This window comes from Sorghum bicolor, chromosome 8 (genome assembly GCF_000003195.3).
Source record: "Sorghum bicolor cultivar BTx623 chromosome 8, Sorghum_bicolor_NCBIv3, whole genome shotgun sequence".
In the NCBI taxonomy this organism is placed as follows: domain Eukaryota; kingdom Viridiplantae; phylum Streptophyta; class Magnoliopsida; order Poales; family Poaceae; genus Sorghum; species Sorghum bicolor.
Window position 1 is genome coordinate 59,561,125 of NC_012877.2, and position 22,899 is coordinate 59,584,023.

The 22,899-nt window shown below is 43.8% G+C and overlaps 3 protein-coding genes across 4 annotated transcripts; 2 read left to right on the plus strand and 1 right to left on the minus strand.

Annotated features, from left to right (window-relative positions):
* Positions 6,322 to 9,988, plus strand: LOC8070125 (homocysteine S-methyltransferase 3). Of its 2 annotated transcripts, none has more exons than XM_002442448.2 (7): positions 6,322 to 6,667; positions 7,779 to 7,835; positions 7,920 to 8,125; positions 8,212 to 8,341; positions 8,431 to 8,634; positions 8,791 to 8,862; positions 9,400 to 9,988. In XM_002442448.2, the coding sequence occupies exons 1-7, from the start codon at positions 6,488 to 6,490 to the stop codon at positions 9,544 to 9,546; spliced, it is 996 nt and encodes a 331-aa protein (XP_002442493.1). In that variant the 5' UTR covers positions 6,322 to 6,487; the 3' UTR covers positions 9,547 to 9,988. The 2 variants fall into 2 exon arrangements, with proteins under 2 accessions (XP_002442493.1, XP_021301463.1); XM_021445788.1 differs by lacking the exon at positions 6,322 to 6,667 and adding an exon at positions 7,337 to 7,501.
* Positions 10,283 to 13,040, minus strand: LOC8070126 (26S proteasome non-ATPase regulatory subunit 11 homolog). The gene is made up of 2 exons (XM_002443472.2): positions 12,886 to 13,040; positions 10,283 to 11,907 (listed from the first exon to the last, which is right to left on the minus strand). Exon 2 carries the CDS (start codon positions 11,893 to 11,895, stop codon positions 10,615 to 10,617), a length of 1,281 nt encoding a protein of 426 aa, XP_002443517.1. The 5' UTR covers positions 11,896 to 11,907; positions 12,886 to 13,040; the 3' UTR covers positions 10,283 to 10,614.
* LOC8076669 (L-type lectin-domain containing receptor kinase IX.1) lies at positions 17,346 to 19,679 on the plus strand. The gene is made up of 2 exons (XM_021466134.1): positions 17,346 to 18,236; positions 18,354 to 19,679. Exons 1-2 carry the CDS (start codon positions 17,460 to 17,462, stop codon positions 19,677 to 19,679), a joined length of 2,103 nt encoding a protein of 700 aa, XP_021321809.1. The 5' UTR covers positions 17,346 to 17,459.

A 22,899-nucleotide genomic window follows, 5' to 3' on the forward strand; every position in this document is an offset into this window, starting at 1 on the left:
AAACCTTCTTTTTCCTACACCTTTCGTCGGAGGCGGTTGCTTTGTCTACCTCCGAAAAACACCCACCTCGGGGTATGAATACTGTAGTAGTGCCCGGCACTAGCGATGGCATGAACATCCTCATCATGTCCTTCGCCGTCGGTCTAGGCTTCTTCTTGAGACGTGGCTGCACCCGCGCTTCCCTCTGCCTCTCTCTCTCTCTCTCCCTTGACAGGAAGGGGGAGCTGCAGCGGGTGGTAGAGCTAGTTCAGGAGCGGCCGTACAGGGTCCTCTAGGCAAGCAGCTGCTTGCGGCGGCTTATGTTGCGGACACTCTCGATATATACCTAGGACTTGGGTTGAGGATGATGGAGGTGACGGCAGCGTGACTAATCTACTCACCGTGAGCCAGGCCCAAAAGAAACGAACCTCCATTTTCATTTCTTGGGAGCTAGGCCGTGGGGTGCGTTAATCACTGTGTTGCCAGGGCAAACAAACAGGAGCAGTTGCAACTTGCTAGCCTTGTTGGGCCTCTAAACTAGAGAAACAAACATGCCTTGAACGTGTCCTAATCAATAGGAAGCATTGGTAAATAAAAGATGTGCATGAGAAGAGTGTCGTTGTAATTTCCTTTCTTTATTTTTTTTAAGTAAGTGGTGAGCCCTACTTTGGGACTGATTCAATATAAGAGCTAATTAGTGGCTAGCTAAAAATAAGCTAAAATCAGCTCTAGCGCATTCAAACAGTAAGGTTAATAGGTGAGTTAATTTTAGCCCACAACTTACGTAAATAATCTTATAATTGCCTCATATTTATTATTTATAATTGCCATCTAATTAAATATCGACTAAAAACACAACCAGCACTCATATAAGACAGAGTGATGTATATTGTACTAAATCCGTATTTGATGCTAATGTATATTGTACTAAATCCGTATTTGATGCTTGTCACTTTGATATAATACAGCTTTCTTCTCTCTATGAACATGGCATTACTCTGATCGTCCAAAAAAAGTGACAAGAATCTAGCAACGCCTCGTCGCTACGCAAAAATAATAATAATAATAATAATAATAATAATAATAATAATAATAATAATAATAATAATAATAATAATAATAATAATAATAATAATAATAATAATAATAATAATAATAATAATAATAATAATAATAATAATAATAATAATAATAATAATAATAATAATAATAATAATAATAATAATAATAATAATAATAATAATAATAGTAATAAAAGATCGGGGTCATTTGGCCGGCCAGCAACGACGAAGGTGATGATGTTTTTTATGATTGTAAGCAGCACCAGATGCTGCACCTTCTGATTTTGTTTTGATTTTAATTTCTAGTATACAAAGTAGAGATCGAGATCGGTTGGACCGCCAATAACGACAGGGGCGATAATATTTTGTGTGACCGTGAGCAGCGCCAGATGCTCGCCTTTATTTTCTACTATAGCATGTGAACGAATTAACAAAGACTGATCCGGCTTAATTTATTTCTCGCCAGAAGCAAAGTACATCTCCTACCATGCCTCTCCACCCAAAAAAGTAAAATTTATTCAAATGTATATAAAAATAAATAAAATAAAAATATACCAAACAAGTACTGCTAAATGATTATGGAATATATTCTTATGATAAAGGTATTTGAGGATATAAATATTAAAAAAATCCTATTCAGTCAAAACTAAAAAACATAAACCGGGACTAATCTGGATTATTAGATTCATCTTCCAAATTAGCCACAACTTACGTAAATAATCTTATAATTGCCTCATATTTATTATTTCTAATTGCCATCTAATTAAATATCGACTAAAGTTTAGTCCAGAGGATCAAACACTTCAATTTTCGGTCTTTGGGCGGAGGGACCGAAGGGAGTAGTAAATTTGCCGATGATCAGTTCGATTTCTCGCTGACTAGTGACTAGTCGCTGTGCACATCTGATCTCTTTCTTACCGTTACTACTTGTCTCGCCCTCTCGTTCGTCGTCGTCATCATCAGAGGCGATAATCACGACGCTAGATATTAGTAGGTGATTAGGTTCCATGAGAGAGAAAGATCGTTCAGTCTGGAACAACCTAACCTACTAAACACATATGGGTGTGCATGCATGTATCATGTATGCATGTCAAATTGCCAAGCTGATGCTAAGGTCAGTCTCAATACATAGTTTCATGACATAGTTACCAAGACTATAAACTAGGTAACCGAGCCACACACGAGTTTCATGGAGATGAAACTTCTCTCTCATCTGATGAAACTCTTTTATTTAATGACTCTGCCAAGTCAGCATTTTTGCTTATGTGACACCCTATTTAATGTGCATGATATTTTTATGAAACATGCATTGAGACTGGCCTAATCCAACGGAGAAAAAGGTTCGCACCACCAGCAGTGCACTGACTTGTACTCCGTACATGTACAGTTTTACTAGTACTTGTTCCTTATCCACAAATTGACTTTGGTGTACTTTTTTTTGTTTGCTGTGTTCGTTGTTCTAAAAAGTCATGACTAAAATTATTGTTGGCTAATTTATTGTGAGGTCTTGTTTAGTTCACCAGAAACCAAAAACTTTTTAAGATTCTCTGTCACATCGAATCTTGTGGCACATACATGAAGTATTAAAAATAGTCAAAAACAAAAACTAATTACACAGTTTGCCTATAAATTACGAGATGAATCTTTTAAACCTAGTTAGTTCATAATTGAATAATATTTGCCACAAACAAACGAAAGTGCTACAGTGACCGAAAATTTTTCATTTCGCCAACTGAAGAAGGCCTGAAAGAAAAACACTACTGGTTGGCAGAAAAAGTACGGCTGATAAGACAAGCAAACAAGAACACAATAAATCAGCGAACAATAGCTTTTCAGATTAGAAAAAACATACTAGAAAAAAAAAGGAGTAGGGGCAACACACTTGTGTGTGTCCCAACTTGCCATAGATATTTCCAACTTGTGTGTGCTCTCACTCTCGCACTCACCTTTCACTACCTACCTACTGCCATCGTGTTCGATCATGGCTGCGATAGCGCCATCGGTTTCCAACAGCCTGCCATGCTTGGGACTTTGGAGCATGCGGTGAAAGTGAAAACCGGCCGGCCGGCCGGAACAGAGTCAGAGCTACTTGGACCCTGTTTAGTTGCAATGTTTAGACATATATAGAGTACTAAATATAGACTATATACAAAACTAAAAACACAACTAGCTAGGAGTAATTTGCAAGACGGATCTTTAAGCTTAATTAGTTCATAATTAGACACTAATTATTAAATAAGACAAAAATGCTACTGTTAAATTTTTAATAACACCTTCGACCAAACAAACCTCCTACGTGGCCAGGTGCGTGACCGCTGCCAATTTTGTGGGTAGGTGCACTGAACCTGCATCTCCGCTCGCCCGCTGCCGCGCACGTATCATGCATGCTCGCTCTCGCGTCTTCGCTATCGTTTGTTAGCTGCTTGCTGACGAGGATGATCGCGGTGCTTGTAGCGTTGCTGCACAAGGTGGTGCAGGCGAGGCTGACCGAGGGCGACATCTTTAATTGTCTCCAACTGCTACTACTCGTTTCTGATAACGTGAGCATCCCTGTCACTCACTCGAAACCTCAAGTTTCTTTTCTTCTTCTTTTTCTCATGAAAAAGAAACCGAAGCCATTCGACCGGTACGGCATGGGCCCATGCTCGGCATGGCCCGGTGGGCATGGGCGGGCACGGCCTGTTAGGTGCACTGGGCCGTGCCGTGCTAGCCCACAAATGAAATTGACAGCCTAAGCATGGCCCTACCACAGCTCAACTGGCCCTACGTGCTAGAGCCGGCCTAGGCGTGAGCTGCTACATTGTCATCGTCGCAGATGGGAGTCGTTGCCGCGCGCTGGCCACCACGAGTGGGAGCTACTGCGTTGACCCGTCGTTAGAGTGTTGGTCGCCGTCGGCGGGACTACTGCACCATCCCTAGGCGCTGGCTTTCGAGCGCAAAAGAGAGTGAGAGAGAGAGGCCAAACATAGAGGAGAGCAAGGCCAAGCGTGAGACGGAGGGGAGGGTGGGAGTTGGAGGAGTGTGTGCGAATTGGAGAGGCGAGCGTGAGAGAGAATAATGGAGGGCGGGAGTCAGAGTGCATGCGAATCGCGTAGTGAAGAAGTGCGTGCAATGTACATTGCAATATAGAGTTACTGATTCTTATATATGAGAGATATAAAGGTGGCTTACATGGGTCCTAGTAGGCTTCTATCTCATCGGGTTGAGACAGACCGACAATACCTAGGCACGGCCTTAGTATCGGGTTGGGTCGACCCGTGCCCGATAGCCATCAGGATGTACCGTGTGTTTATAAATTTCCATCTGGCACTAACATGAGGGCTGGTCCGAGCACGGCACTAAAAGCACGGTCCAGGCATGGCATAGCCCGGTGGTAGTGTCGTGCTTGGGCCGCAACTTCGGCCCGGTGCCGGCACGGGCACAACACGGCTAATAGGCTGGCATGACGCCGACCCAATTATTTCCCCCGTCTGATGCTTTGAGGATATATCATGACCATTGGATATATTCTAAGCCACATATATAACATCACACAATCCTTCCAAACCCTAACTCCCTAGCCGACGGCGCATCCTTGCTCCTTCTTCGACATTTGAACAGCCGAACACCTCCGTCTCTCGCTCACTTAGGCAGTGGCCATGCAGATCGTAAGCCACTCCCTTCCCTGCTCCCTACGTCTTGTACTACCCTCTAGACATGGTTACGACAACGCGGTGGCGTAGCGTAAGGCATAGCTGCTGCGGTGGTGGCGCGGCAGCATGGTGGCCTCACGCAAGACGCGACTGGTGCTGCGGCCACTCACTCTCTCCTGCATGGCTATACGACAGCGATGGCGGTCGTCTTTTTCTTGAGGCAGGGTGCGGTGAGGTTCTTGACTCTTCTCGAAGCCATGGACCGGCACGGGCACGATGGGCCGTCGTGCCTAGCGGCACGACACAACATGGCTAAGGAGCCATAGTGTCGTGCCTGGACCGAAAGTTTGGTACGATGATCTAAGATAGCACGGTACGATAGAATATATAGTGCCGCATAGTGCCAAAGCCGAGCCGCCATTTGAGCAAGTTTACATGTGTTTAGGCCGTGCCAAAAAAAGGCCATCGAGCCCGTGCCTTATGGAATTCGTCTCCCCAAAGTAGCATACGACTGGCCGGGTAAATTCTTCCCCGATGGCACCGGGGAACAAGTGTTCAATATCTGTGTGACATCATCGTGCATGCGTGTGATACAATGCACGCATGGTCTGATTGTATCTATGAAATGTGGACCGAGTTTCACAAACTTTGAAAAAAAAATAGTATATGACCGAGTATTGCATTACACAGGGGCTTGGAATCTCTTTATTAGCCGTAATTAATAGAATTGATATTGAGGGGAACTGATCGATCCTTGCATATATGACTATGGTGGCATGAAAAATGCATGCGGTGGCATGCTCGTATATATACGAGTAAAACAAGTCACTTTTGACTGACTCATACATACTAGAATAATCTTACAATTTGATCACATGCACTTAGGCGCGTACGTATATATTTCTTGTATTTTAACGATCAATATAGTTATCATTTGTGCTACGACGCTTGGCGTTAAGAATTATTATTAAATTATAGATTCATCTCAAATTCCAAAAAATAAATAAATTAGGCATCATCCTAAATGGGTGTCTTTTTCCACACTCTTTCTCGAGATGGTCGTAGGAGTAGGGTGTACGTGCGTACATTCATAGAGGTGAGTGTGCGCTCGTATATATGTGGTAATTTTATTAATTTTGAGATTTGTTGGTCTAACTCGATTCTTCGGAGATGGTCATAGAGGTAGAGTGTACGTGTATGCATTCATATGGGTGAGTATGCGCTCGTATGTATAAGCGTTTGCGTCTTTAACTGGGTCTTGTAAAAAACTACAAATCGATTTTGAACAAACTAAGGTTTAGTTGCAAAATTTTTGGTAAAGTAGATACTGTAGCACTTCCGTTTATATTTGATAAATATTATCCAATTATAGACTAATTAAGCTTAAAAATCGTCTCGAAAATTATAGATAAACTGTGTAATTAGTTATTTTTTAATCTATATTTAATGTTATATATATACTGTAAGATATATATATTTAATGTTTTATATATATATATGCCGCAAGATTTGTTGTGACGTGAACGTAATTTTTTTTTGCAAAATTTATAAGGAACTGCCTAATAAACTAAAAAAGAAAAGAAAAACCAGAGTAGGCTCGTCTGCCACCCTCTCCTCTCCTGGCGGCTGGCGCCGCTTATAAGCTCGTCCCCGGGACCCCAACGCCGCCTACTCCGCTCTCCCCGAACAAAATCCAGAAGCTCCCCAACCCCCTCCTCCATTCCTCCAAATCGAAGCCTAGCCTAGCCAAGCACGCCGCGCAGCCGCCGCCAGTAGCAGCAGGAGGAGCAGGGGCAGGGACAGGGGCGAGACGAGATGGTGGGGACGGCAGCCGGCGCCGCGGAGGGTGCGGTGCGGCGGTGGGTGGATGCCGCCGGCGGGCGCCTGGTCCTGGACGGCGGGCTGGCCACGGAGCTCGAGGCCAACGGCGCCGACCTCAACGACCCGCTCTGGAGCGCCAAGTGCCTCCTCTCCTCCCCGCACCTCATCCGCAAGGCAAGCCACCCCCCGACCCCGCAAACACCCCCCCCCCCCCCCCCCCCCAGTCTTGGTGTGAGGTGCATTCAGCCGCCGTTCCGTGCTTCCCTAGAAAGTTGGAAGTCGGGTGATTTCCGGCGATCTGTTGGATCTCCGCCCTCTGTTCTTCCAGCCAGGGAGAACCCAAACCTGCGCCACGCGGTGATGCGGCCGTGCTGCAAACATTTAACCTTTTTTTTTTCCTTTTGTTTCTTCTATATTCGGAACAATTAACAAGTGACGAGACGAGATTTTGACATGGGTTTGGGATCGACGCGTCACTGCTCGTTATTACTGGAGTAGTTTGTTTGTTGCAAGGTAGTAGTGGGGATGCTTTCTTTTATTGTTTTCATCATGGTCCAAGGGTATTGGAAGGACATATCGTTGCAACAAAAGAATATTTGGGAACGTCCGTCCCCACAGCAAGTTGCTGGTACCACATCGTGAACAGGACAGTAGCATATGGGTATGTTATAGAGATTTGAATAAAAGCCCTTGCTTGCTGCCGAATTGGCTCATGCGTCTATGCTAGTGACTGAATTTGGTGATCGTTCATGAACTTTGTGCTAGTTGATTCTTTGGGGAAAAAAAAAATCCGCGAGTGATTTTGACCTTGCCCTGGACCCAGAGCAGGGCGCATCCTGTGCGTGTGTCCTCATTGGTCTTATCCAGACCCAGTCACCCAGACTTATCCTCAAGAATCTTATGCCGTAGTCAGGACCTCAACTGAGTCCTTCACTATGGAATTCAGGATCAGAGCTCATTTTCTGACCCAACTCATTATGGAGGCTGGACATGGACATCCGGGGAAAGGTGTTTATGTGAATTATTTCCGAAGATAGTTCTGGGCTAATATGTGTAAACTTCTATGTTAACAGTGAACTGAACTGAATAGCAATTTTCTGATTTGAACTCATGATTGTCTGTTCAAATCCTGTCTTTGTTCTGCCTGCAGTTACCTAAGCAACAACTTACATACTTTTTTTGCATTTTGATTTTGATTTAAATAAATAATTCTTGTTTCATTGGCACACAGTCGTTTTCAGATTGCCATGGCACATTAATAAACCTTTATGTATTTGGTGAACAGGTCCATATGGACTACCTGGAAGCTGGTGCAAACATTCTAATCACGGCATCGTATCAGGTTCCATGCTTTAAACACTCAACTTTTCAGTTTCATGTGATGTCCATTTGTCAATGATACTGACTGTCATCTTGGGTACTGCAGGCCACTATTCAAGGGTTTGAATCAAAGGGCTTTTCAAAAGAGCAAAGTGAAAACTTGTTAACAAAGAGTGTTGAGATTGCACTGGAAGCTCGTGAGATGTTCTTGAAGGAACATTTGGAGAAATCCATTCCTATACAGCATCCTATTCTGGTTGCAGCATCTATAGGGAGTTATGGGGCTTATCTTGCTGATGGCTCTGAGTACAGGTATTTATAACAACTTAATGACAGAGTCACAGATTATGTTTTCACATACTTATGCCAGACACTCACTTTTGTTTTGCTGTAAATAGTGGGGATTATGGTGAAGCTGGTACAAAAGAGTTCCTGAAAGATTTTCATCGGCGGAGGCTTCAGGTTCTTGCTGAAGCAGGCCCTGATTTGATTGCTTTTGAAACAATCCCCAATAAACTGGAAGCTCAGGTCTACTATTTTGCAATCTGAATCTTTTGCCTTGCATTTTTGCCCATTCTTATGAAATAGTCTCTGATTGTTTGCTATTTGTCTTTTAGGCATATGTTGAACTCCTTGAGGAATGTAACATAAATATCCCTGCATGGCTTTCCTTCAACTCAAAAGATGGAGTGCATATTGTGAGTGGGGACTCAGTAATTGAATGCACTACTATTGCTGACAAGTGTGCAAAGGTTGGTGCAGTTGGGATAAATTGTACACCTCCAAGATTTATTCATGGACTGATACTCTCCATTCGAAAGGTATCCCCAGTATCCACTACATCTTTTGTCCTTCAATTACAAATGGACTGATACTCTTATCATGATTTCCATTCTTGTTCTCCCGTGGCACAAATCACTGTGTTGAGGAGGCTGCAGTTCTGTTTTATCTAACTTAACTTTGTTGCGTTACCACAGGTCACGGACAAGCCTATTCTGATATATCCCAACAGTGGTGAAAGATATGATGGTGAAAAAAAGGAGTGGGTGGTAAGTTCATTAAGCAAAGTTAAGCTTATTCGTATAATATCTAACTATGTTCTTTGGAACATGAAAAAAGAAGGAATTACCTAGTTTTATATCTTTCATAGTTTTTGTGCATGTGATTTGGGGGTTCTGAAACCACCAAATATAAATAAAAAAAATATAAATGCATGCAATGTACTTCGCTGAAATTTGGCTTATGCTGATTTATTGTGAGAGAAAAACATTGTTCGTTCACCAAAAAGTACTGCCAAAGTAGTGCTGCAGAACAGGGTGATTGTGGTCTCTCCTTTTTCCACGAACAACATGACTATTCAGTCTTGCATCTGTGGAAGCATGATAAAGGGGAGATGTGTTCTCTTGTTTTGGTTTTCTTCCGAATGAATACTTATGCATAGCCAACAATGTCCATTTTTATTTTATCCTCTTCAGCACTTTTCCTTGTTAAATACAAGCCATACCTTTAGAATTTCGAAATTAAATATAGTATGTGACGATAAACCTGAGATGGTCTAAGCTCTGGAAGCTTCATATTCTGTGCAGGAATCCACTGGTGTATCAGATGGTGATTTTGTTTCTTATGTAAATGAATGGTGCAAAGATGGGGCTGCGCTCATCGGGGGCTGCTGCAGGACAACTCCAAACACTATCAGGGCCATACAAAGAACTCTAAACCAAGGCTTCAACTAGCAGCACTTACCTGTAGCGTAGAGCTGTGCTCTACTCCTGATGAGCTCCTCCTAGCAGTACCTTGAACTATATACCTGAGATTCCTTAACCAGTGAACCAATATAATGTTGCATTTTCGCTTGCAAATGAGATGTGCTGCACCTATGTTTGTAAATAATGTTGTATTTCTGGGTTCTAAGATATCCAACTTGGAGGTACAACCGGTGAAGGGTGAGGAAGCAGCAACAATGATAGAGTTCTACTACTGAGGAAAAACTACTTGCGGCTGAGTTAATGAAGCTTAGTAGGTACCACTATTAAGCGTTTAAAGAGTTTGTATGACCGTTGCTCTGGAGATGTTATCTTCAATAAGTGCTTATGTTACTGCTAGTTCCATATGTAAGTTATGTTTGATAAACCTGCATCTCCTGAAACGAAGATCTTATTACTTATGTTACTGTTAGTGTGAGCTGTGTTTGTAAATTTTGTTTGACAAACCTGAATCTCCTGAAACGAAGATCTTATTACTCCCTTACCAATCAAAAGTTCGTTTTACATAAAGTATGCAATTTGATGCCAAATACAGCCCCATATCCTTGGATGAATTGTTACATCAACTGCTTTCTTCTGCATACGTTTCGCCCCTTTGATAAAAAACTATGCAAGAAAGAGGCATTCGTTTCGTCGCTTCGACATATATGCAAGAAAGAGCCATACAAAAATTCATATGGCCAGTTATTAAACAGAAAACGGCGACTATTAGACAAACACTGATTATACGACATCTAACAAATGGCTAACATGTTACCTGTTCACAACAGGTGCAGAGGTAGCTAACCTGGATTTTCACGCCAGTGAAAATAACATAAAGTAGGAAAAATAAAATAGCGTTAAACAGTACTTCCATCATCCGAAACAAGAGTATCCATGAGCAACATGGCTAATTGTAACCCAAACAGTCTGCCACCCGAAAAAGAAAAAGAAAAACTCCAGAATAAGATGACACTTGGAGAGCTCAAGTATGGTCAACTGGACTGACAGTAGACCGTGAAAAGAAGTTGACAACACCTAGGCCTTCCACTGCATTTTTCAGGCCATGATCTTGGCCGATCTCATGTACAGGCTGTCCACAACCTTCCCGACATTCGTGATCGTTTCAAGCGTGGCAGGGAAGATCTCCTCAGTCTTGCTGTCCTCAAAGATGATGAGGCAGCCAGCACCTTGATCTAGTGTCCCTGCGAATTTCTTGTCAAGGATCATCTGGGACAGTTTCTTCTCAACATGGTTGATTGGCAGCTCAATCATCTCTGCTATGTGGGCAATCTCCACCCTTGAGTAGGGCTCAATCAACCTGCAGAGGTTCTGCTCCAGGAGAGTATCATACAGTGAAGAAAGGTGCCTGTGGACAATAGGATCTTCTTCCAGCTGAGCTTTGTAATCACGAAGAGCAGTTTCAAAGTACTTCAGAGACCTTTTGGAGTAGGCATCGGCCACAGCTTTCATAGCATCAACATCAGGACCCAGGTACTTCAGGCCAGCCTTCGATGAGATGATTCCTGCAACATCATCAGCTTGGTTGACCATTATCTTGCACAGAAGCATGTACTTCAAGCTGAAGATGGCCTTAGGATCTTCCAGTGAACTAAAAGCTTCAAATGCTTCGAAGAAGTAGCTGTAAGCAGTCTTGTAATCCTTCTCTTCAGCATGAAGGATCCCACTCTGCAGATCAATTGTGCCCTGCTGAGACGGTGGCACATAAATGGCATTGGCTGCAGTTCTTGCAGCAGTCAGAGAAGCCTTTGCCTTTGGAAGGTTTCTCAGAGAGAAATGTAGCTTGCTCTCCAGAAGGTCAATGTCCACAAGAAGTAACTTGTCATCCAGCCTCCTGACTTCCTTGATGAGTCCAGAAAGGAGTGTAAGGGCCTCAGTATACTCCTGATTCTCTAACAGAAGTGCTGCCAGCCTTGCTTCCACTCGCTGCCTGAGGAAGGTCCTCTTCTCCGCACGGGTCCATTCAACCATCTCCTTGCACAGTGAGATCTGAAGCTCAGATGTTCCAGGTATCTTGGCAACGGCATCAATGATGCCACGCACAATCTTTGCGGTCTTTGCCTTGGGGATCAATGCAAAAAAGGGCCTGAGCTGGGTCAAAAGGTTCCTGAGATCCTCAGCTCTGTTCTCTTTTGTGAGGTAGCTTGTGAGATTCGTAATGGCAAGCTCTTTTACTCTCAATGCATCCGCAGATGAAGACGGATCCTCAAGCACACGGTAGAGGATTGAGATGGACTCAGAAGCGTCCTTGGCCTCCTGAGCCTTTGCTATGGACTCAGTGGTAGCAGGAAGGTATGAAGATTGCATCGATGAAGACATGGTGACTTCCCACTGCAAGAGAGATGAACACAATGATATATTAGAAATAATGAAGAGAGCCTGGTCAATATGAGGGGAGTATAAAATTATTACATAGTACAAATGCTGATAATTATGGAATCCATACGTACTGACCATCTGATGTTAAAAAAAAAAAGCCATTACATTATCACTTGTTTTTTTCCTTATATTTGATTTGTCCAAATCATCATTCTCTAGATATTGGACGTAGAATGACAAAAATTCTACGCACACCAAAGAAAATAGGTAAAACTTTCAGCTGATCAAGGAACCATGAATCACATCATCTTGGTTTTCATTGTTACTGCCAAGTCATCAAGAAAGAAATTGACACGTAACGAACAGTTTTTGAGGAATTAGCTACTGGAATACAGACAGTGGTGGACAGGCCCCGGGCTGCCCTGTGCTGCAACCTGGGTCCTTGACCAAACAAACCAATGGTAAATCATATAAATAATGAAAGATTATAACTCTAATAGTCTAGTTGTGGCACTTTCATATACCTCAGCCCGGGTCCTAGCGTGACCTTGGATTCACCCCTGAATACAGAACAGACATATCAAATCCCTTGCCTTACCCCCCACAGGAGCACACATACAAAGGACACTACGTAATCGATTACTGGCATATCGAGTCCTTTCCTTTCCCCACAGGCGCAACGCACACTACCTGGTTATTATCAGTTTTAACAATCGCAGGTCACCATGACACTGAAACTGCAAGCAAGCCATACTATTTGTAACAACACGAGCAAACGCCTACAAGGGGCAGATCCAGTACAGGACATGCGTAGCTCTTTCGCCTTTGGCAAAGAAGATCGAATCTATTGGGTTTAGCTTTAGCACATACATGTAAAAATTGTGTCAGATCCGCATACGCACAGCTCAGATTAGGGTTTGGGGGGGCTGCTCGATTTCGCACAGCGCGCAGGGAGGAAAGGGAGCGGTAGGGGGAAGGATGGGTGCGTACCGGGAGCAGACTCGTCGCGGCGAAGGTCGCAGTGAAGAGGGCGCCGCCGCTCGCCCAGCCGTCGCCGCCGGAAACGAAGCCGAGTCCTCGGGAAGAGACGTAGTCGGAACGGAAGGGCAAACAAACGTTTTGTTTTCTTTTTCTTGAGAAGAAAGAAGATCGATGGCCGGGGAGATATCCTACTATAGGCCGGTGGGCCGATTTCGACTCGAGCACGGCAGGAAAAGATGGGCCAGCCCATGCATGAAAGAACGGGCCCAGCCCATATTAAGACTGGGCCTATAGATTGCGTACGGCAGGCAGAAAAGGAGCAGTCAGCACTAGGAGGGCTTCGGCCCACTAGCCTTGTTCCGTTGTCTCTCCAATGATCGTCGCCTCGTCCTATGGGCCGTGGCTGCCGTTAACCGTTCGGATTGAATCCACGCCAATTTTTTTTTGAGAGCTATATGTTCCCCTACAAAAAAGGCTATCTGTACTATTCTCTAATATAATTGTATTATTAAATGATTAAGAAAATGATCTATTTATTAAGAAATAGTATATACAAAAATATTTTTTTTCATAAATATGTATAAAGGAAATAAGCAAAGACATTTCAAAGGTCATGCTTTGTACGGCGTGACAGAAGGTGCACGATGTAAAAAGACTTCTCGTGCTATATTGGCATGGCCAGACATGCCTTGTGTGCATAGAGGTCACGACCCGGAACGACATGAAGCACGAGAGGGATCAGGTCGTGTCATGTGAAAATTTATCTTCCCGATTTTTCGCTCTGCACTCTCTTCTAAGTTCGTCCGTCACTTCATTCTATCTATATTTATACCTTAATACAAAAAAGGAAAAATTTCTCTCTACTTATTTTTTCAGTCTAGTCTCCCCTGAGGCCCTGACTAACTCCATGAATGTGATGCTGTTTTTGTTCATCTGTCTATGGTCCTACTGTATTGCTTTATATGACATAAGTTCTAGAGGTAACATAAGAATTTTAATCCTAATCCAACTAAGATACATCTCATCCTAAATAGTTTGATTAGGGATCCTAGGCTCCGTTCATTTGTCTTATATAAATCGTACTTTTGTTGTCAGCCAGCACCCAGCAGTGTTTTTCTCTTACGATAAATCAACGAACAGAACTACGGCTTTTCGGACCAGCGAACATGGCTCTAATTCAAATCCAAATCCAAATCCAAATAGAAAAGATTCAAAATAGAAACGATATTAATGTTATGTCTTATTTCTCGGCTCTTCTGGTTTTTTCACTGAGTTCCAACTTTTTTTTTTATCGAATATGGATCCGGACACAAAACACTGGTTCCGTTTCTTTTTCATGTTGGTTTCCTGTGACTGAGTCGTGGTTTCTGGATTTTTTTTCTTTGCTCTATTTTTTTTCTCACGGATGCTTTTTTTGTGTGTTTCACGTTTGGTTTCCGTGTCATCATTTTTTTTTACTGATCTGTTTTAAGAGAAAAACACTGCTATATAGGAGATGAGCTCAAACGAATTTTCTTTAATTCACATTAGGTTTTATTTTTTTGTCCTTTTTTCCATTTGATCTCCTATTTCACTTTTGTCTAATTGTCCATAAATCATTAAATATAATAAATTCTTTAACTTTGGGTTTAACCAATCAACTTGTAAACTAAAATCTTGACAATATTGTTATTGATCCGGTCATCGGCCGTCTAATTTATCTTTAAACTGTACAAATATACCCATGCAATTCCTGATGAAGATTATCATATGGGAAAGTGAGCGATGTCTCTTGTCATAATCATCAATAGGTAGACCAGTCATTTGATTATGGGTCCACAAATAAAGTCATGGAGCTCGATATTTAACTATATCAACAAATAAATAGTATGAAAATATCTCTATACTTTGGAATGGAACAAAAAATCTATCAAGATTGTTGTTTCAAATTTGATACAAACTTAATAAGGTATTTCCGTATTATTGTCAACATTAGCTTATAGTATGGAATGTTATCGTCATCATAAAATAAATTATAGGTTTAAATTTTGTAGAAATGGTAAACATAAATAGATATGTACCATTCATGTTGTTGTAAAAATAAATATTTGATAGATTTTTTTTCTCCCATTATAATAATGCACGGGCATATTTGTGGTCTAGCACAAAGATCATATCCATTTATATAACGAATTAAAGACAAGAGTCATAATTAATTTATTGTCCGTCCATGATGCAAACTCAACCGTGCTTATAGGAGCTAGAATAACATGTGTCATCTAGTTATAAAGTCCGATTCTAAAATATATTGGAATAGATAATGCAAGCTATATATTTTGTTGGCTAAAAATATGGAACGAAGCTAAAAAAAACATAGAGCTGAGTAGTTCTAAACAGACTCTATGTGTAGGTACATATACATAGTTAAAAAAAAATGTATCTCTATCGAAAAACCAAGCATTGGTGGACGCACGAGTGGGGCTGGGGTGGCTGCAGCCCCCCTCTTAGGCTTAAATTTTTTTTAACATGTTTTCTTTTTTAGCAAAAGACTTCATATATTTGGTATTTTTTATGCTTATTTTATGAATCTTTGCCTTTGAACACTTTGAATCAATATTGAATTATCAATCTTAGCTATATCTATTAGGCCTTGTTTAGTTCCCAAAATATTTTGCAAAATTTCTCAGATTCCCCATCACATCTAATCTTGTGGCACATACATGAAGTACTAAATATAGATAAAAGAAATAACTAATTACACAGTCTACCTGTAATTTGCGAGACGAATCTTTTGAGCCTAGTTAGTCTATGATCGGACAATATTTGTCAAATACAAATGAAAATGCTACTATTCCTATTTTGCAAAAAAAATTGAAACTAAACAAGGCCTTAGTGTACTGTATTGAGCCAGAAAAAAATAGCATTTATTATTTAGCCCCCCTCTTGGTCTATTTCTGGATCCGCCACTGAAACCAAGTATGCATGCACGGGAACCTGAGACGAAAGCAAGACCTTCACAACGGCAAACGTTTCCTTGGTACCTACGTACGTGTGCACCGTGCACACACAGACTCAGCACTATATACGAATACCAACTCTTTTTTTTTGAAAAGAACAGGAGGGGTTTTTGACCCCTACTGGATACGAATACCAACTTGTACACCAAACCATAAAGTATATATGCACGCAGCACGTACGGTCACGGGTCATTTTCGTAGGATAAATGTTCGTCAATAAAAATTGATCCAAACATGTCTATGTGGAATCTTGTTTTGAGTAGAGACATGTTATAGGTTCAGAAAACAAATGTTCCCTTTTTGTAAGAACAATGTTTTCAGTTTAGAAGAACAATACACTAGTTTTAGGTTCATAATATTAATATTATAATATACATAAAATAGATAAATAAATAAAATAAATAAATAAAATGATAAAACCTCAAGATAAAAAACTTATAACAGAGAAAAAATTAAAAGAATATCATATGAATATTTTCAAACATGCTAAAAATATACTATAGAGTATCACATGTTTACTACGTGAATATCACTAAATACGTCACAGAATATCATTAAATACATTATAGGTATACTACACGAACATCGCAGAGAACATCATAGAACATCATATATCTATAACATAAACATAAAAAAAAATCAGAACATTACATGTATACTAGAAGAATATAAAAAAACATCATACCAATTGAATATAAAAAAATATATCATAGAACATCATAACTATACTATATGAACACAACATTTCATGGAATATAGAAAATAGAAATTTAAACATGAAAAAAATCAATAAGTAAACTAAAATAGAAAAAAATCTACCGAATACTTTATGCACTGTCAGCCGTCCATTTCCAATTAAAAAATTGTATCTTGCACATCGGTAGCTGAACATTTTGTAATCTAATCCATAGGCTACTGATTTCTTGAAGTGGTGATACGCGCTCCTAGTGCTCTAATATCCAGTTGCCACAGTTGCGGTGCTAGATACCTTGGTGCCTCAGCTCGCCCTCTAGCCAGTTATGTGCTAGAAACATGCTTTGTCGCTATTGCCAATTGTGACTGGTGGAGAAGTTGATCAAGAGGTGATCTGTGGTATTGCAAGGGACTTCCGTTCTCACCCAAGTATTGGCTTGCAGACTGTGCATAGACAATTTACTAGGCAGTGACTCCCATTCTCACCTTTACAGAGGAAGGATCTTCTGATTTTGTCAATCTTTTTGTTTTTCGCCAAAACAATTAGGGGGAGCACAGTCAAGTGGTAAGTAGGCATTGAAGATAGCACCAGGGTGACTATGGTTTGCCTGCATGCTCTGTTCAGCATGTTGCCTTTCCATTTCCAACCTGGTAGCCTCTGGCCGATGCGCTCAATGAGGGTTGCATGGACGCTGTGCAGTGATCTAGTATGCAGCTGCAAGCCCAAAGCTCTATAGATTTCTTCTACGTACCTGCTTTAACAATGAGACAGTACACACAGAGATGCCGAAACCTTTTGTCTTGCACGAAATGAACAACTAATGGCGAGCAGAAAAGATGATGACCTGACAAGGAAAACAGAGGGCATGGGCGTCCCCGTCCCCGTCCCCGGCCATGGCTTCCTGCCTTCTCCTTCTCCTTCTCCTTCTCCGTCTCGCCTTCCTCTTCGTTGCAGCAGCGGGGCAGGAGCAGGACAACAACACCATGGATCCGGCTTACGCATCCTGCTCGACGACGAGCAACTACACGGGCGGCAGCCAATACAAGAAGAACCTGGACGAGTTCCTTGCCGCGCTCCCCGCGGCGGCCGGCGACAACGGCGGGTTCTACAAGGGCAGCGTCGGTGCGGGGGCCGACGCGGTGTTCGGCCTCGTCATGTGCTTCGCGGACAGCGGCGCGTCCGAGTGCCTGGACTGCTTCTCCAGGGCGCCGGCGAGGATCACGGCGGCGTGCCCGGGCAGCCGGAGCGTGAACGCGGTGTACGGCGCGTGCGTGCTCCGGTACTCGGCGGCGCCGATCCCCGACGCCGCGGACCTCGACTACGAGCCTCCGGTCTCCGTCGCCACGCCTACCACCACCACCACCACCTCGGACGCGGTGCGCGCGGCCTGGGTGCCCCTGATGCGCAAGCTCGCCGGCGGCGTGGAAACCTCGCCGCTGCGGATCTCCAACGACAGCACGCCGTACTCCGGGCCGCAGAAGGGCAAGATGTACGGCCTGGCGCAGTGCACCAGGGACCTCAACGGCAGCGAGTGCAGCAGGTGTGTCTCCAGCTACGCCGACGAGCTGTGGAGCCTGTTCCCCAACAACATCTCCGGTGTACTCAGGGGGTACAGCTGCTACCTGCGGTACCAGGTGGGCGCATTCGACGTCACTGTGGCACCGCCGCCGGTGCCGGCGACGTACCAGATGGGCGCGTTCGACGTCAGTCTGCCACCGGAGCCGGCGCCGCCGCCGTCTCAGGCGGCGGTTATTGGTACACGTCCGGCTCACCCGCCGTTACCACAGGCAGTTCCAGGGCCGTTTTCCCCCGCAAGGCCTCCGTCTTCGTCCAAGACAGGGGTCGTCGCGGTCGGCATGTCCGTCAGTTTGGTCTCCGTCCTGGTCACCCTGGGCTTGTCCGCGTTTCTCCTTCTCCGGCGACGGCGGGAAAAGGATAGGTTTCGTGAGGAAGCGAGGGATCAAGAGCGGGAACAGTGTGATTTCTTTGATGATGGCGAGCCGGAGATGGAAGACTACGAGTTCGAGAAAGGGACAGGGCCGAAGCGGTTTCGCTACGGCGAGCTCGCCATTGCCACGGACAACTTTGCCGATGACAGGAAGCTCGGGGAAGGAGGATTTGGATCGGTGTACAGAGGATTCTTGAAGGAGATGAACCTTCACGTCGCCATCAAGAGGGTGTCCAAGAGCTCCAAGCAGGGGAGGAAAGAGTACGCCACGGAGGTGAGGATCATCAGCCGGCTGAGACACCGCAACCTGGTGCAGCTCGTCGGCTGGTGCCGCGGCGGCGGCGGCGGCGGCGGCGACCTCCTCCTCGTGTATGAGCTCATGCCCAACGGAAGCCTCGACAAGCATCTCTACAGTAGTGTCAGCGTCGACGCCGCCGCCGACGGCGACGACACGCTGCTGCCATGGCCGCGCCGGCACGACGTCGTGCTGGGGCTAGGGTCGGCGCTGCTGTACCTGCACGAGGAGTGGGAGCAGTGCGTGGTGCACAGGGACGTCAAGCCCAGCAACGTGATGCTGGACGCGTCCTTCCACGCCAGGCTCGGCGACTTCGGTCTCGCAAGGCTCGTCGACCATGGCCGCGGCTGCTCGCACACGACCATGGTGGCGGGCACGATGGGCTACATGGACCCCGAGTGCGTCATCACCGGGAGGGCAGACGCCGAGTCCGACGTCTACAGCTTTGGCGTCGTGCTCCTCGAGATCGCCTGTGGCCGGCGGCCCATGGTGGTGGCGGCGGCGGCTCGCCGTGGGGAAGAAACCGAGGGCGTGGTGGTCCACATTGTGCAGTGGGTGTGGGGGTACTACGGCCGGGGCGCCGTCGTCGACGCCGCCGACGCGCGGCTGAAGGGTGAGTTCGACGCCCGGGAGATGGAGACGGTGATGGTCGTCGGGCTCTGGTGCGCGCACCCTGACCGGAGCCTGCGACCGTCCATCAGGCAGGCCGTCAACGTGCTGCGACTGGAGGCGCCTCTGCCAAGCCTGCCGGCGAGGATGCCGGTGGCGAGCTACATGCCGCCGCCTGATGCTTTCTACTACACGTCTTCGGTTACGACAGGTGGCACCGGCACTACTCTGTCCAGCATGACATCCGTCCCGATGAAATGAAAGTTTGGCTATGTACTGTACAATTTCGGTAGGAAAACAAAAAATTGATCCCCAGCGATAAATATAAAAATTCGGAAATATCAGCTTAAATTTAAGTAATTTTGAATTGATCTTTTTTTTAAAAAAAATTGACAACATTTCACTAGAAAAACTCTTTAATCCATCATCCATCGCAAATTTACATGCATAACATTGACAAAATAACACAATATATCACCACGGCAATACAATGGACCGCCATATCTGACCAATATTAAAAAAAATTCAGTCATCAGCGAAAAAGACGATATTTTGAAAATTTCGGTGATATATCGCTGAAATTGTAAACCATGGTTCCGGCCTCCTAATTGTACATAGACAAATTTTCACAACCGTTTTGACATAATAAGTTTTTTTCGCGAATGTGCAGCAAGAGATTTTCTGCAATTATATATTGCAAGGTACAGTGAAAAAACAAGCGACTTAGCGTTTAGAGTCAACAGCTTAGCCATTGTTCCAAATTCACCTGGAGAAACCACAGTGGGAAAAAAAACAACTAAGAAAACAGATACTAAAGTGCCTGCACGATCGACACAAGAAAACAAATAAAAAAGAAAGAAAGGCCAAGAACCGCTCAAATGAGTAATCCAAGGACAATCATCCCATAGTTTGTTTGATCATTAAGGCCCGTTTGGAACCCTTCATTTTAGAAGAATTAAAATCTACTTAAAAAATTAGGCTATTTGCTTGGAATTTGAAATTCCACAATTTTTCAAAGTTCATATATAAGTCTATATTAAATTCATAGAGTGAGAGATGGGAAATGGATTATATGGATTCTTTCTTCTTTCCTGTCCAACTTAAGTAAAGTTGTAGACTTTCTTTTTTTTTCTTTATTTATTCCACAACTATAGTTTATTACAATGAATTCGATTTCAAGGATTCAAACCGGGCCTAGATAAAAATAGAGGATCCATATCAAATATCTCTCTATCTTATATTTTTCCCTTCTTCCTTCGCGCGCATGCACAAAGACCCCGACCTTGACAAGCCGCTCGCCCTAGCCGCCTCCACCATGGCTCAGTCCTAATATCCGTGGGATGTGCCTCCTCTCCATTGTCTTCTTCATCTATGGCTAATATAAGCTCTCTTGTTGCCACCACCTCCTTCCGGGCTCCAGTGGCAACCCGGCCCACCATATAAGCAACCATGCTATCTAGGTGGAGGAGGTTGGGCTATCTTCAGCGGGAATGTATCCTGTGCAACCCAGGTTCGTGTACAACATATGCAACCACCAATTAAGACCACAAGATCTAGATCTAACGTCTGAGATTTTTTTCACTTAAACCCTCCCATCTGGATACACACGGGTTAGATTTAAACCCACAGGTGGAGGGGTTTAAGTGAAAAAAAAACCTCAGACGTTGGATCTAATCCTGTGGCCTTAATTGGTGGTTGCATAGGTTGCACACGAAGCTGGGTTGCATGTGATACGTTACCATCTTCAGCATGCCTTCACCCTTGTCCTGCCTAACCATATTTCTCTCACTGTGTGGTCAACGTCACCAGCGTTGCCTGGCCCACATCATACTTGCACGGTTGCACCCACCAACATTGTTAGGTTGGTCTTTTTCACACCAATCCTTCTAAGCCCGTCGGATTTAGGTAAGCCCCCGAGCTTCAAATCCTGACCCTAATCTTATTGGCGTTGGAGATCGAAGAAGACCACGTGGTGATCTTGGATTATAGGCAGAAAAATACGAGTGAGAAGAGACCTTAAATCACTTGAGTGATGTTTACCTTTACTCTTTTCTTTACCAGACGAGTGACGACCTCACTGCATCACTGTGAACTAGTACACGTTTTCACTGTAAGGCATCTCATGCTAGTCCCGTTTGAGAAATCAGATTAAAGCGATACTGATAGGAGCCGGCATGATAATAATAAAGTAATAAAACTTTAGAGTTCAGGACAAAAGCAGGCCGGCATTTTTCATGGATTATCCAAATCACATTTGACATGGTCCGAAGCCCACAATATCGAGTAGAGTATCTGTCAGACTGCTATTTTAAAACCATGACATCTGTTCAGAGCTGGTGCTACTAGCTTACAAACCTTTGTAGCCACTCTTGTGAAACTTCCAAACGGGTCTGAACTCTGCAAGAAGTTGGCACTTGTTTCAAAACCTTGACTGCTAACCGTTTGTAGCTGCTTCAGCACAATGCTTGAAATCACAATTCTGGTTTGTTTCTTCTCCTAGAAAACAAGTTGGCGGTAGCATACAGAGATGTGCCGAGTCCTTCTGCCATGCAAGAATTGAACAACTAACCAGGAGGAAAGAGGGTGACAAGGAGACCATGCATGCATGGTGCCGCGGCTTATCCGTCGTGCTCGACGACGGACAACTACGCCGACGGCAGCCACTGTACCTGGACCAGCTCCTGGCCGTGCTCCTCCCCTCAGCGGCCGGCGAGAACGGCTGGTTTTAGAAGGGCAGCGCGGGTCCGGGGCTGACGAGGTGGGAAGAACGTCTATGAATTTATTCCAATTAATTAAAAAAATATAGATCTAAAGATACAGCAAAAGCTTTATACTAAAACATGTCATATTATATGTTCACTGTTTAGATCTACTCATGTCAAGTCCAATAAAATTAGATGTTTTATTTTATATGATTTTTCTTTGACTATGATTTTTCAAAGATTCATCGAAGATAACTAAAAAAAAGACAAAACTACATTGTAGCAAAATCACCGTCTAAAACTGTTTGGGGAGGTTATTTGACCAGTTTTGAAAAGTTCAGGGGATAGAAAATTCGGTTTTATAGTTTGAAAGTGAAGCAGTCTACCGTATATAGTTGAGGGAGTTATGTAGACTTTTTTCATTAAATAAAGTTATCATTGTCTCTCTCTTCTATTCCTTTTTTCCGCACTCCTATCTTGTGGCTATATAGTTATTTCCACTGAGTATAATCAGGGAAGTCTTGAATTACTCGAGAAATAACTATCCAAGTTCCTTTAGCTATCTTTTAGAATTTAATGTTTTGAATCTTGTGACGTTCGTTTGGCTGATAAGCCATGGTAGAAAATACGAAAAACACTGCTGAATGACTGAGTCAGGTTCCTCCTGCTCCGACAGCGAAAGCGCGCCCGGCAGCAGACGATGGAGTGGGAGCTTGAAGAGGGCGGTGACGAGCTAGAGATGGAGGACGAGTTTGAGAAAGGGACCGGGCCAAAGCGGT

Coding starts and splice junctions, on each gene's coding strand:
- LOC8076669 (XM_021466134.1), top strand. CDS start 17,460: ATGGCTTCCTGCCTTCTCCTTCTCCTTCTCCTTCTCCGTCTCGCCTTC. Junction 18,237..18,353: donor TCACTGTGGCACCGCCGCCG/GTGCCGGCGACG, acceptor CCGTTACCACAG/GCAGTTCCAGGGCCGTTTTC.
- LOC8070126 (XM_002443472.2), bottom strand. CDS start 11,895: ATGTCTTCATCGATGCAATCTTCATACCTTCCTGCTACCACTGAGTCC.
- LOC8070125 (XM_002442448.2), top strand. CDS start 6,488: ATGGTGGGGACGGCAGCCGGCGCCGCGGAGGGTGCGGTGCGGCGGTGG. Junction 8,635..8,790: donor TGATACTCTCCATTCGAAAG/GTATCCCCAGTA, acceptor GCGTTACCACAG/GTCACGGACAAGCCTATTCT. Junction 8,863..9,399: donor GTGAAAAAAAGGAGTGGGTG/GTAAGTTCATTA, acceptor TATTCTGTGCAG/GAATCCACTGGTGTATCAGA.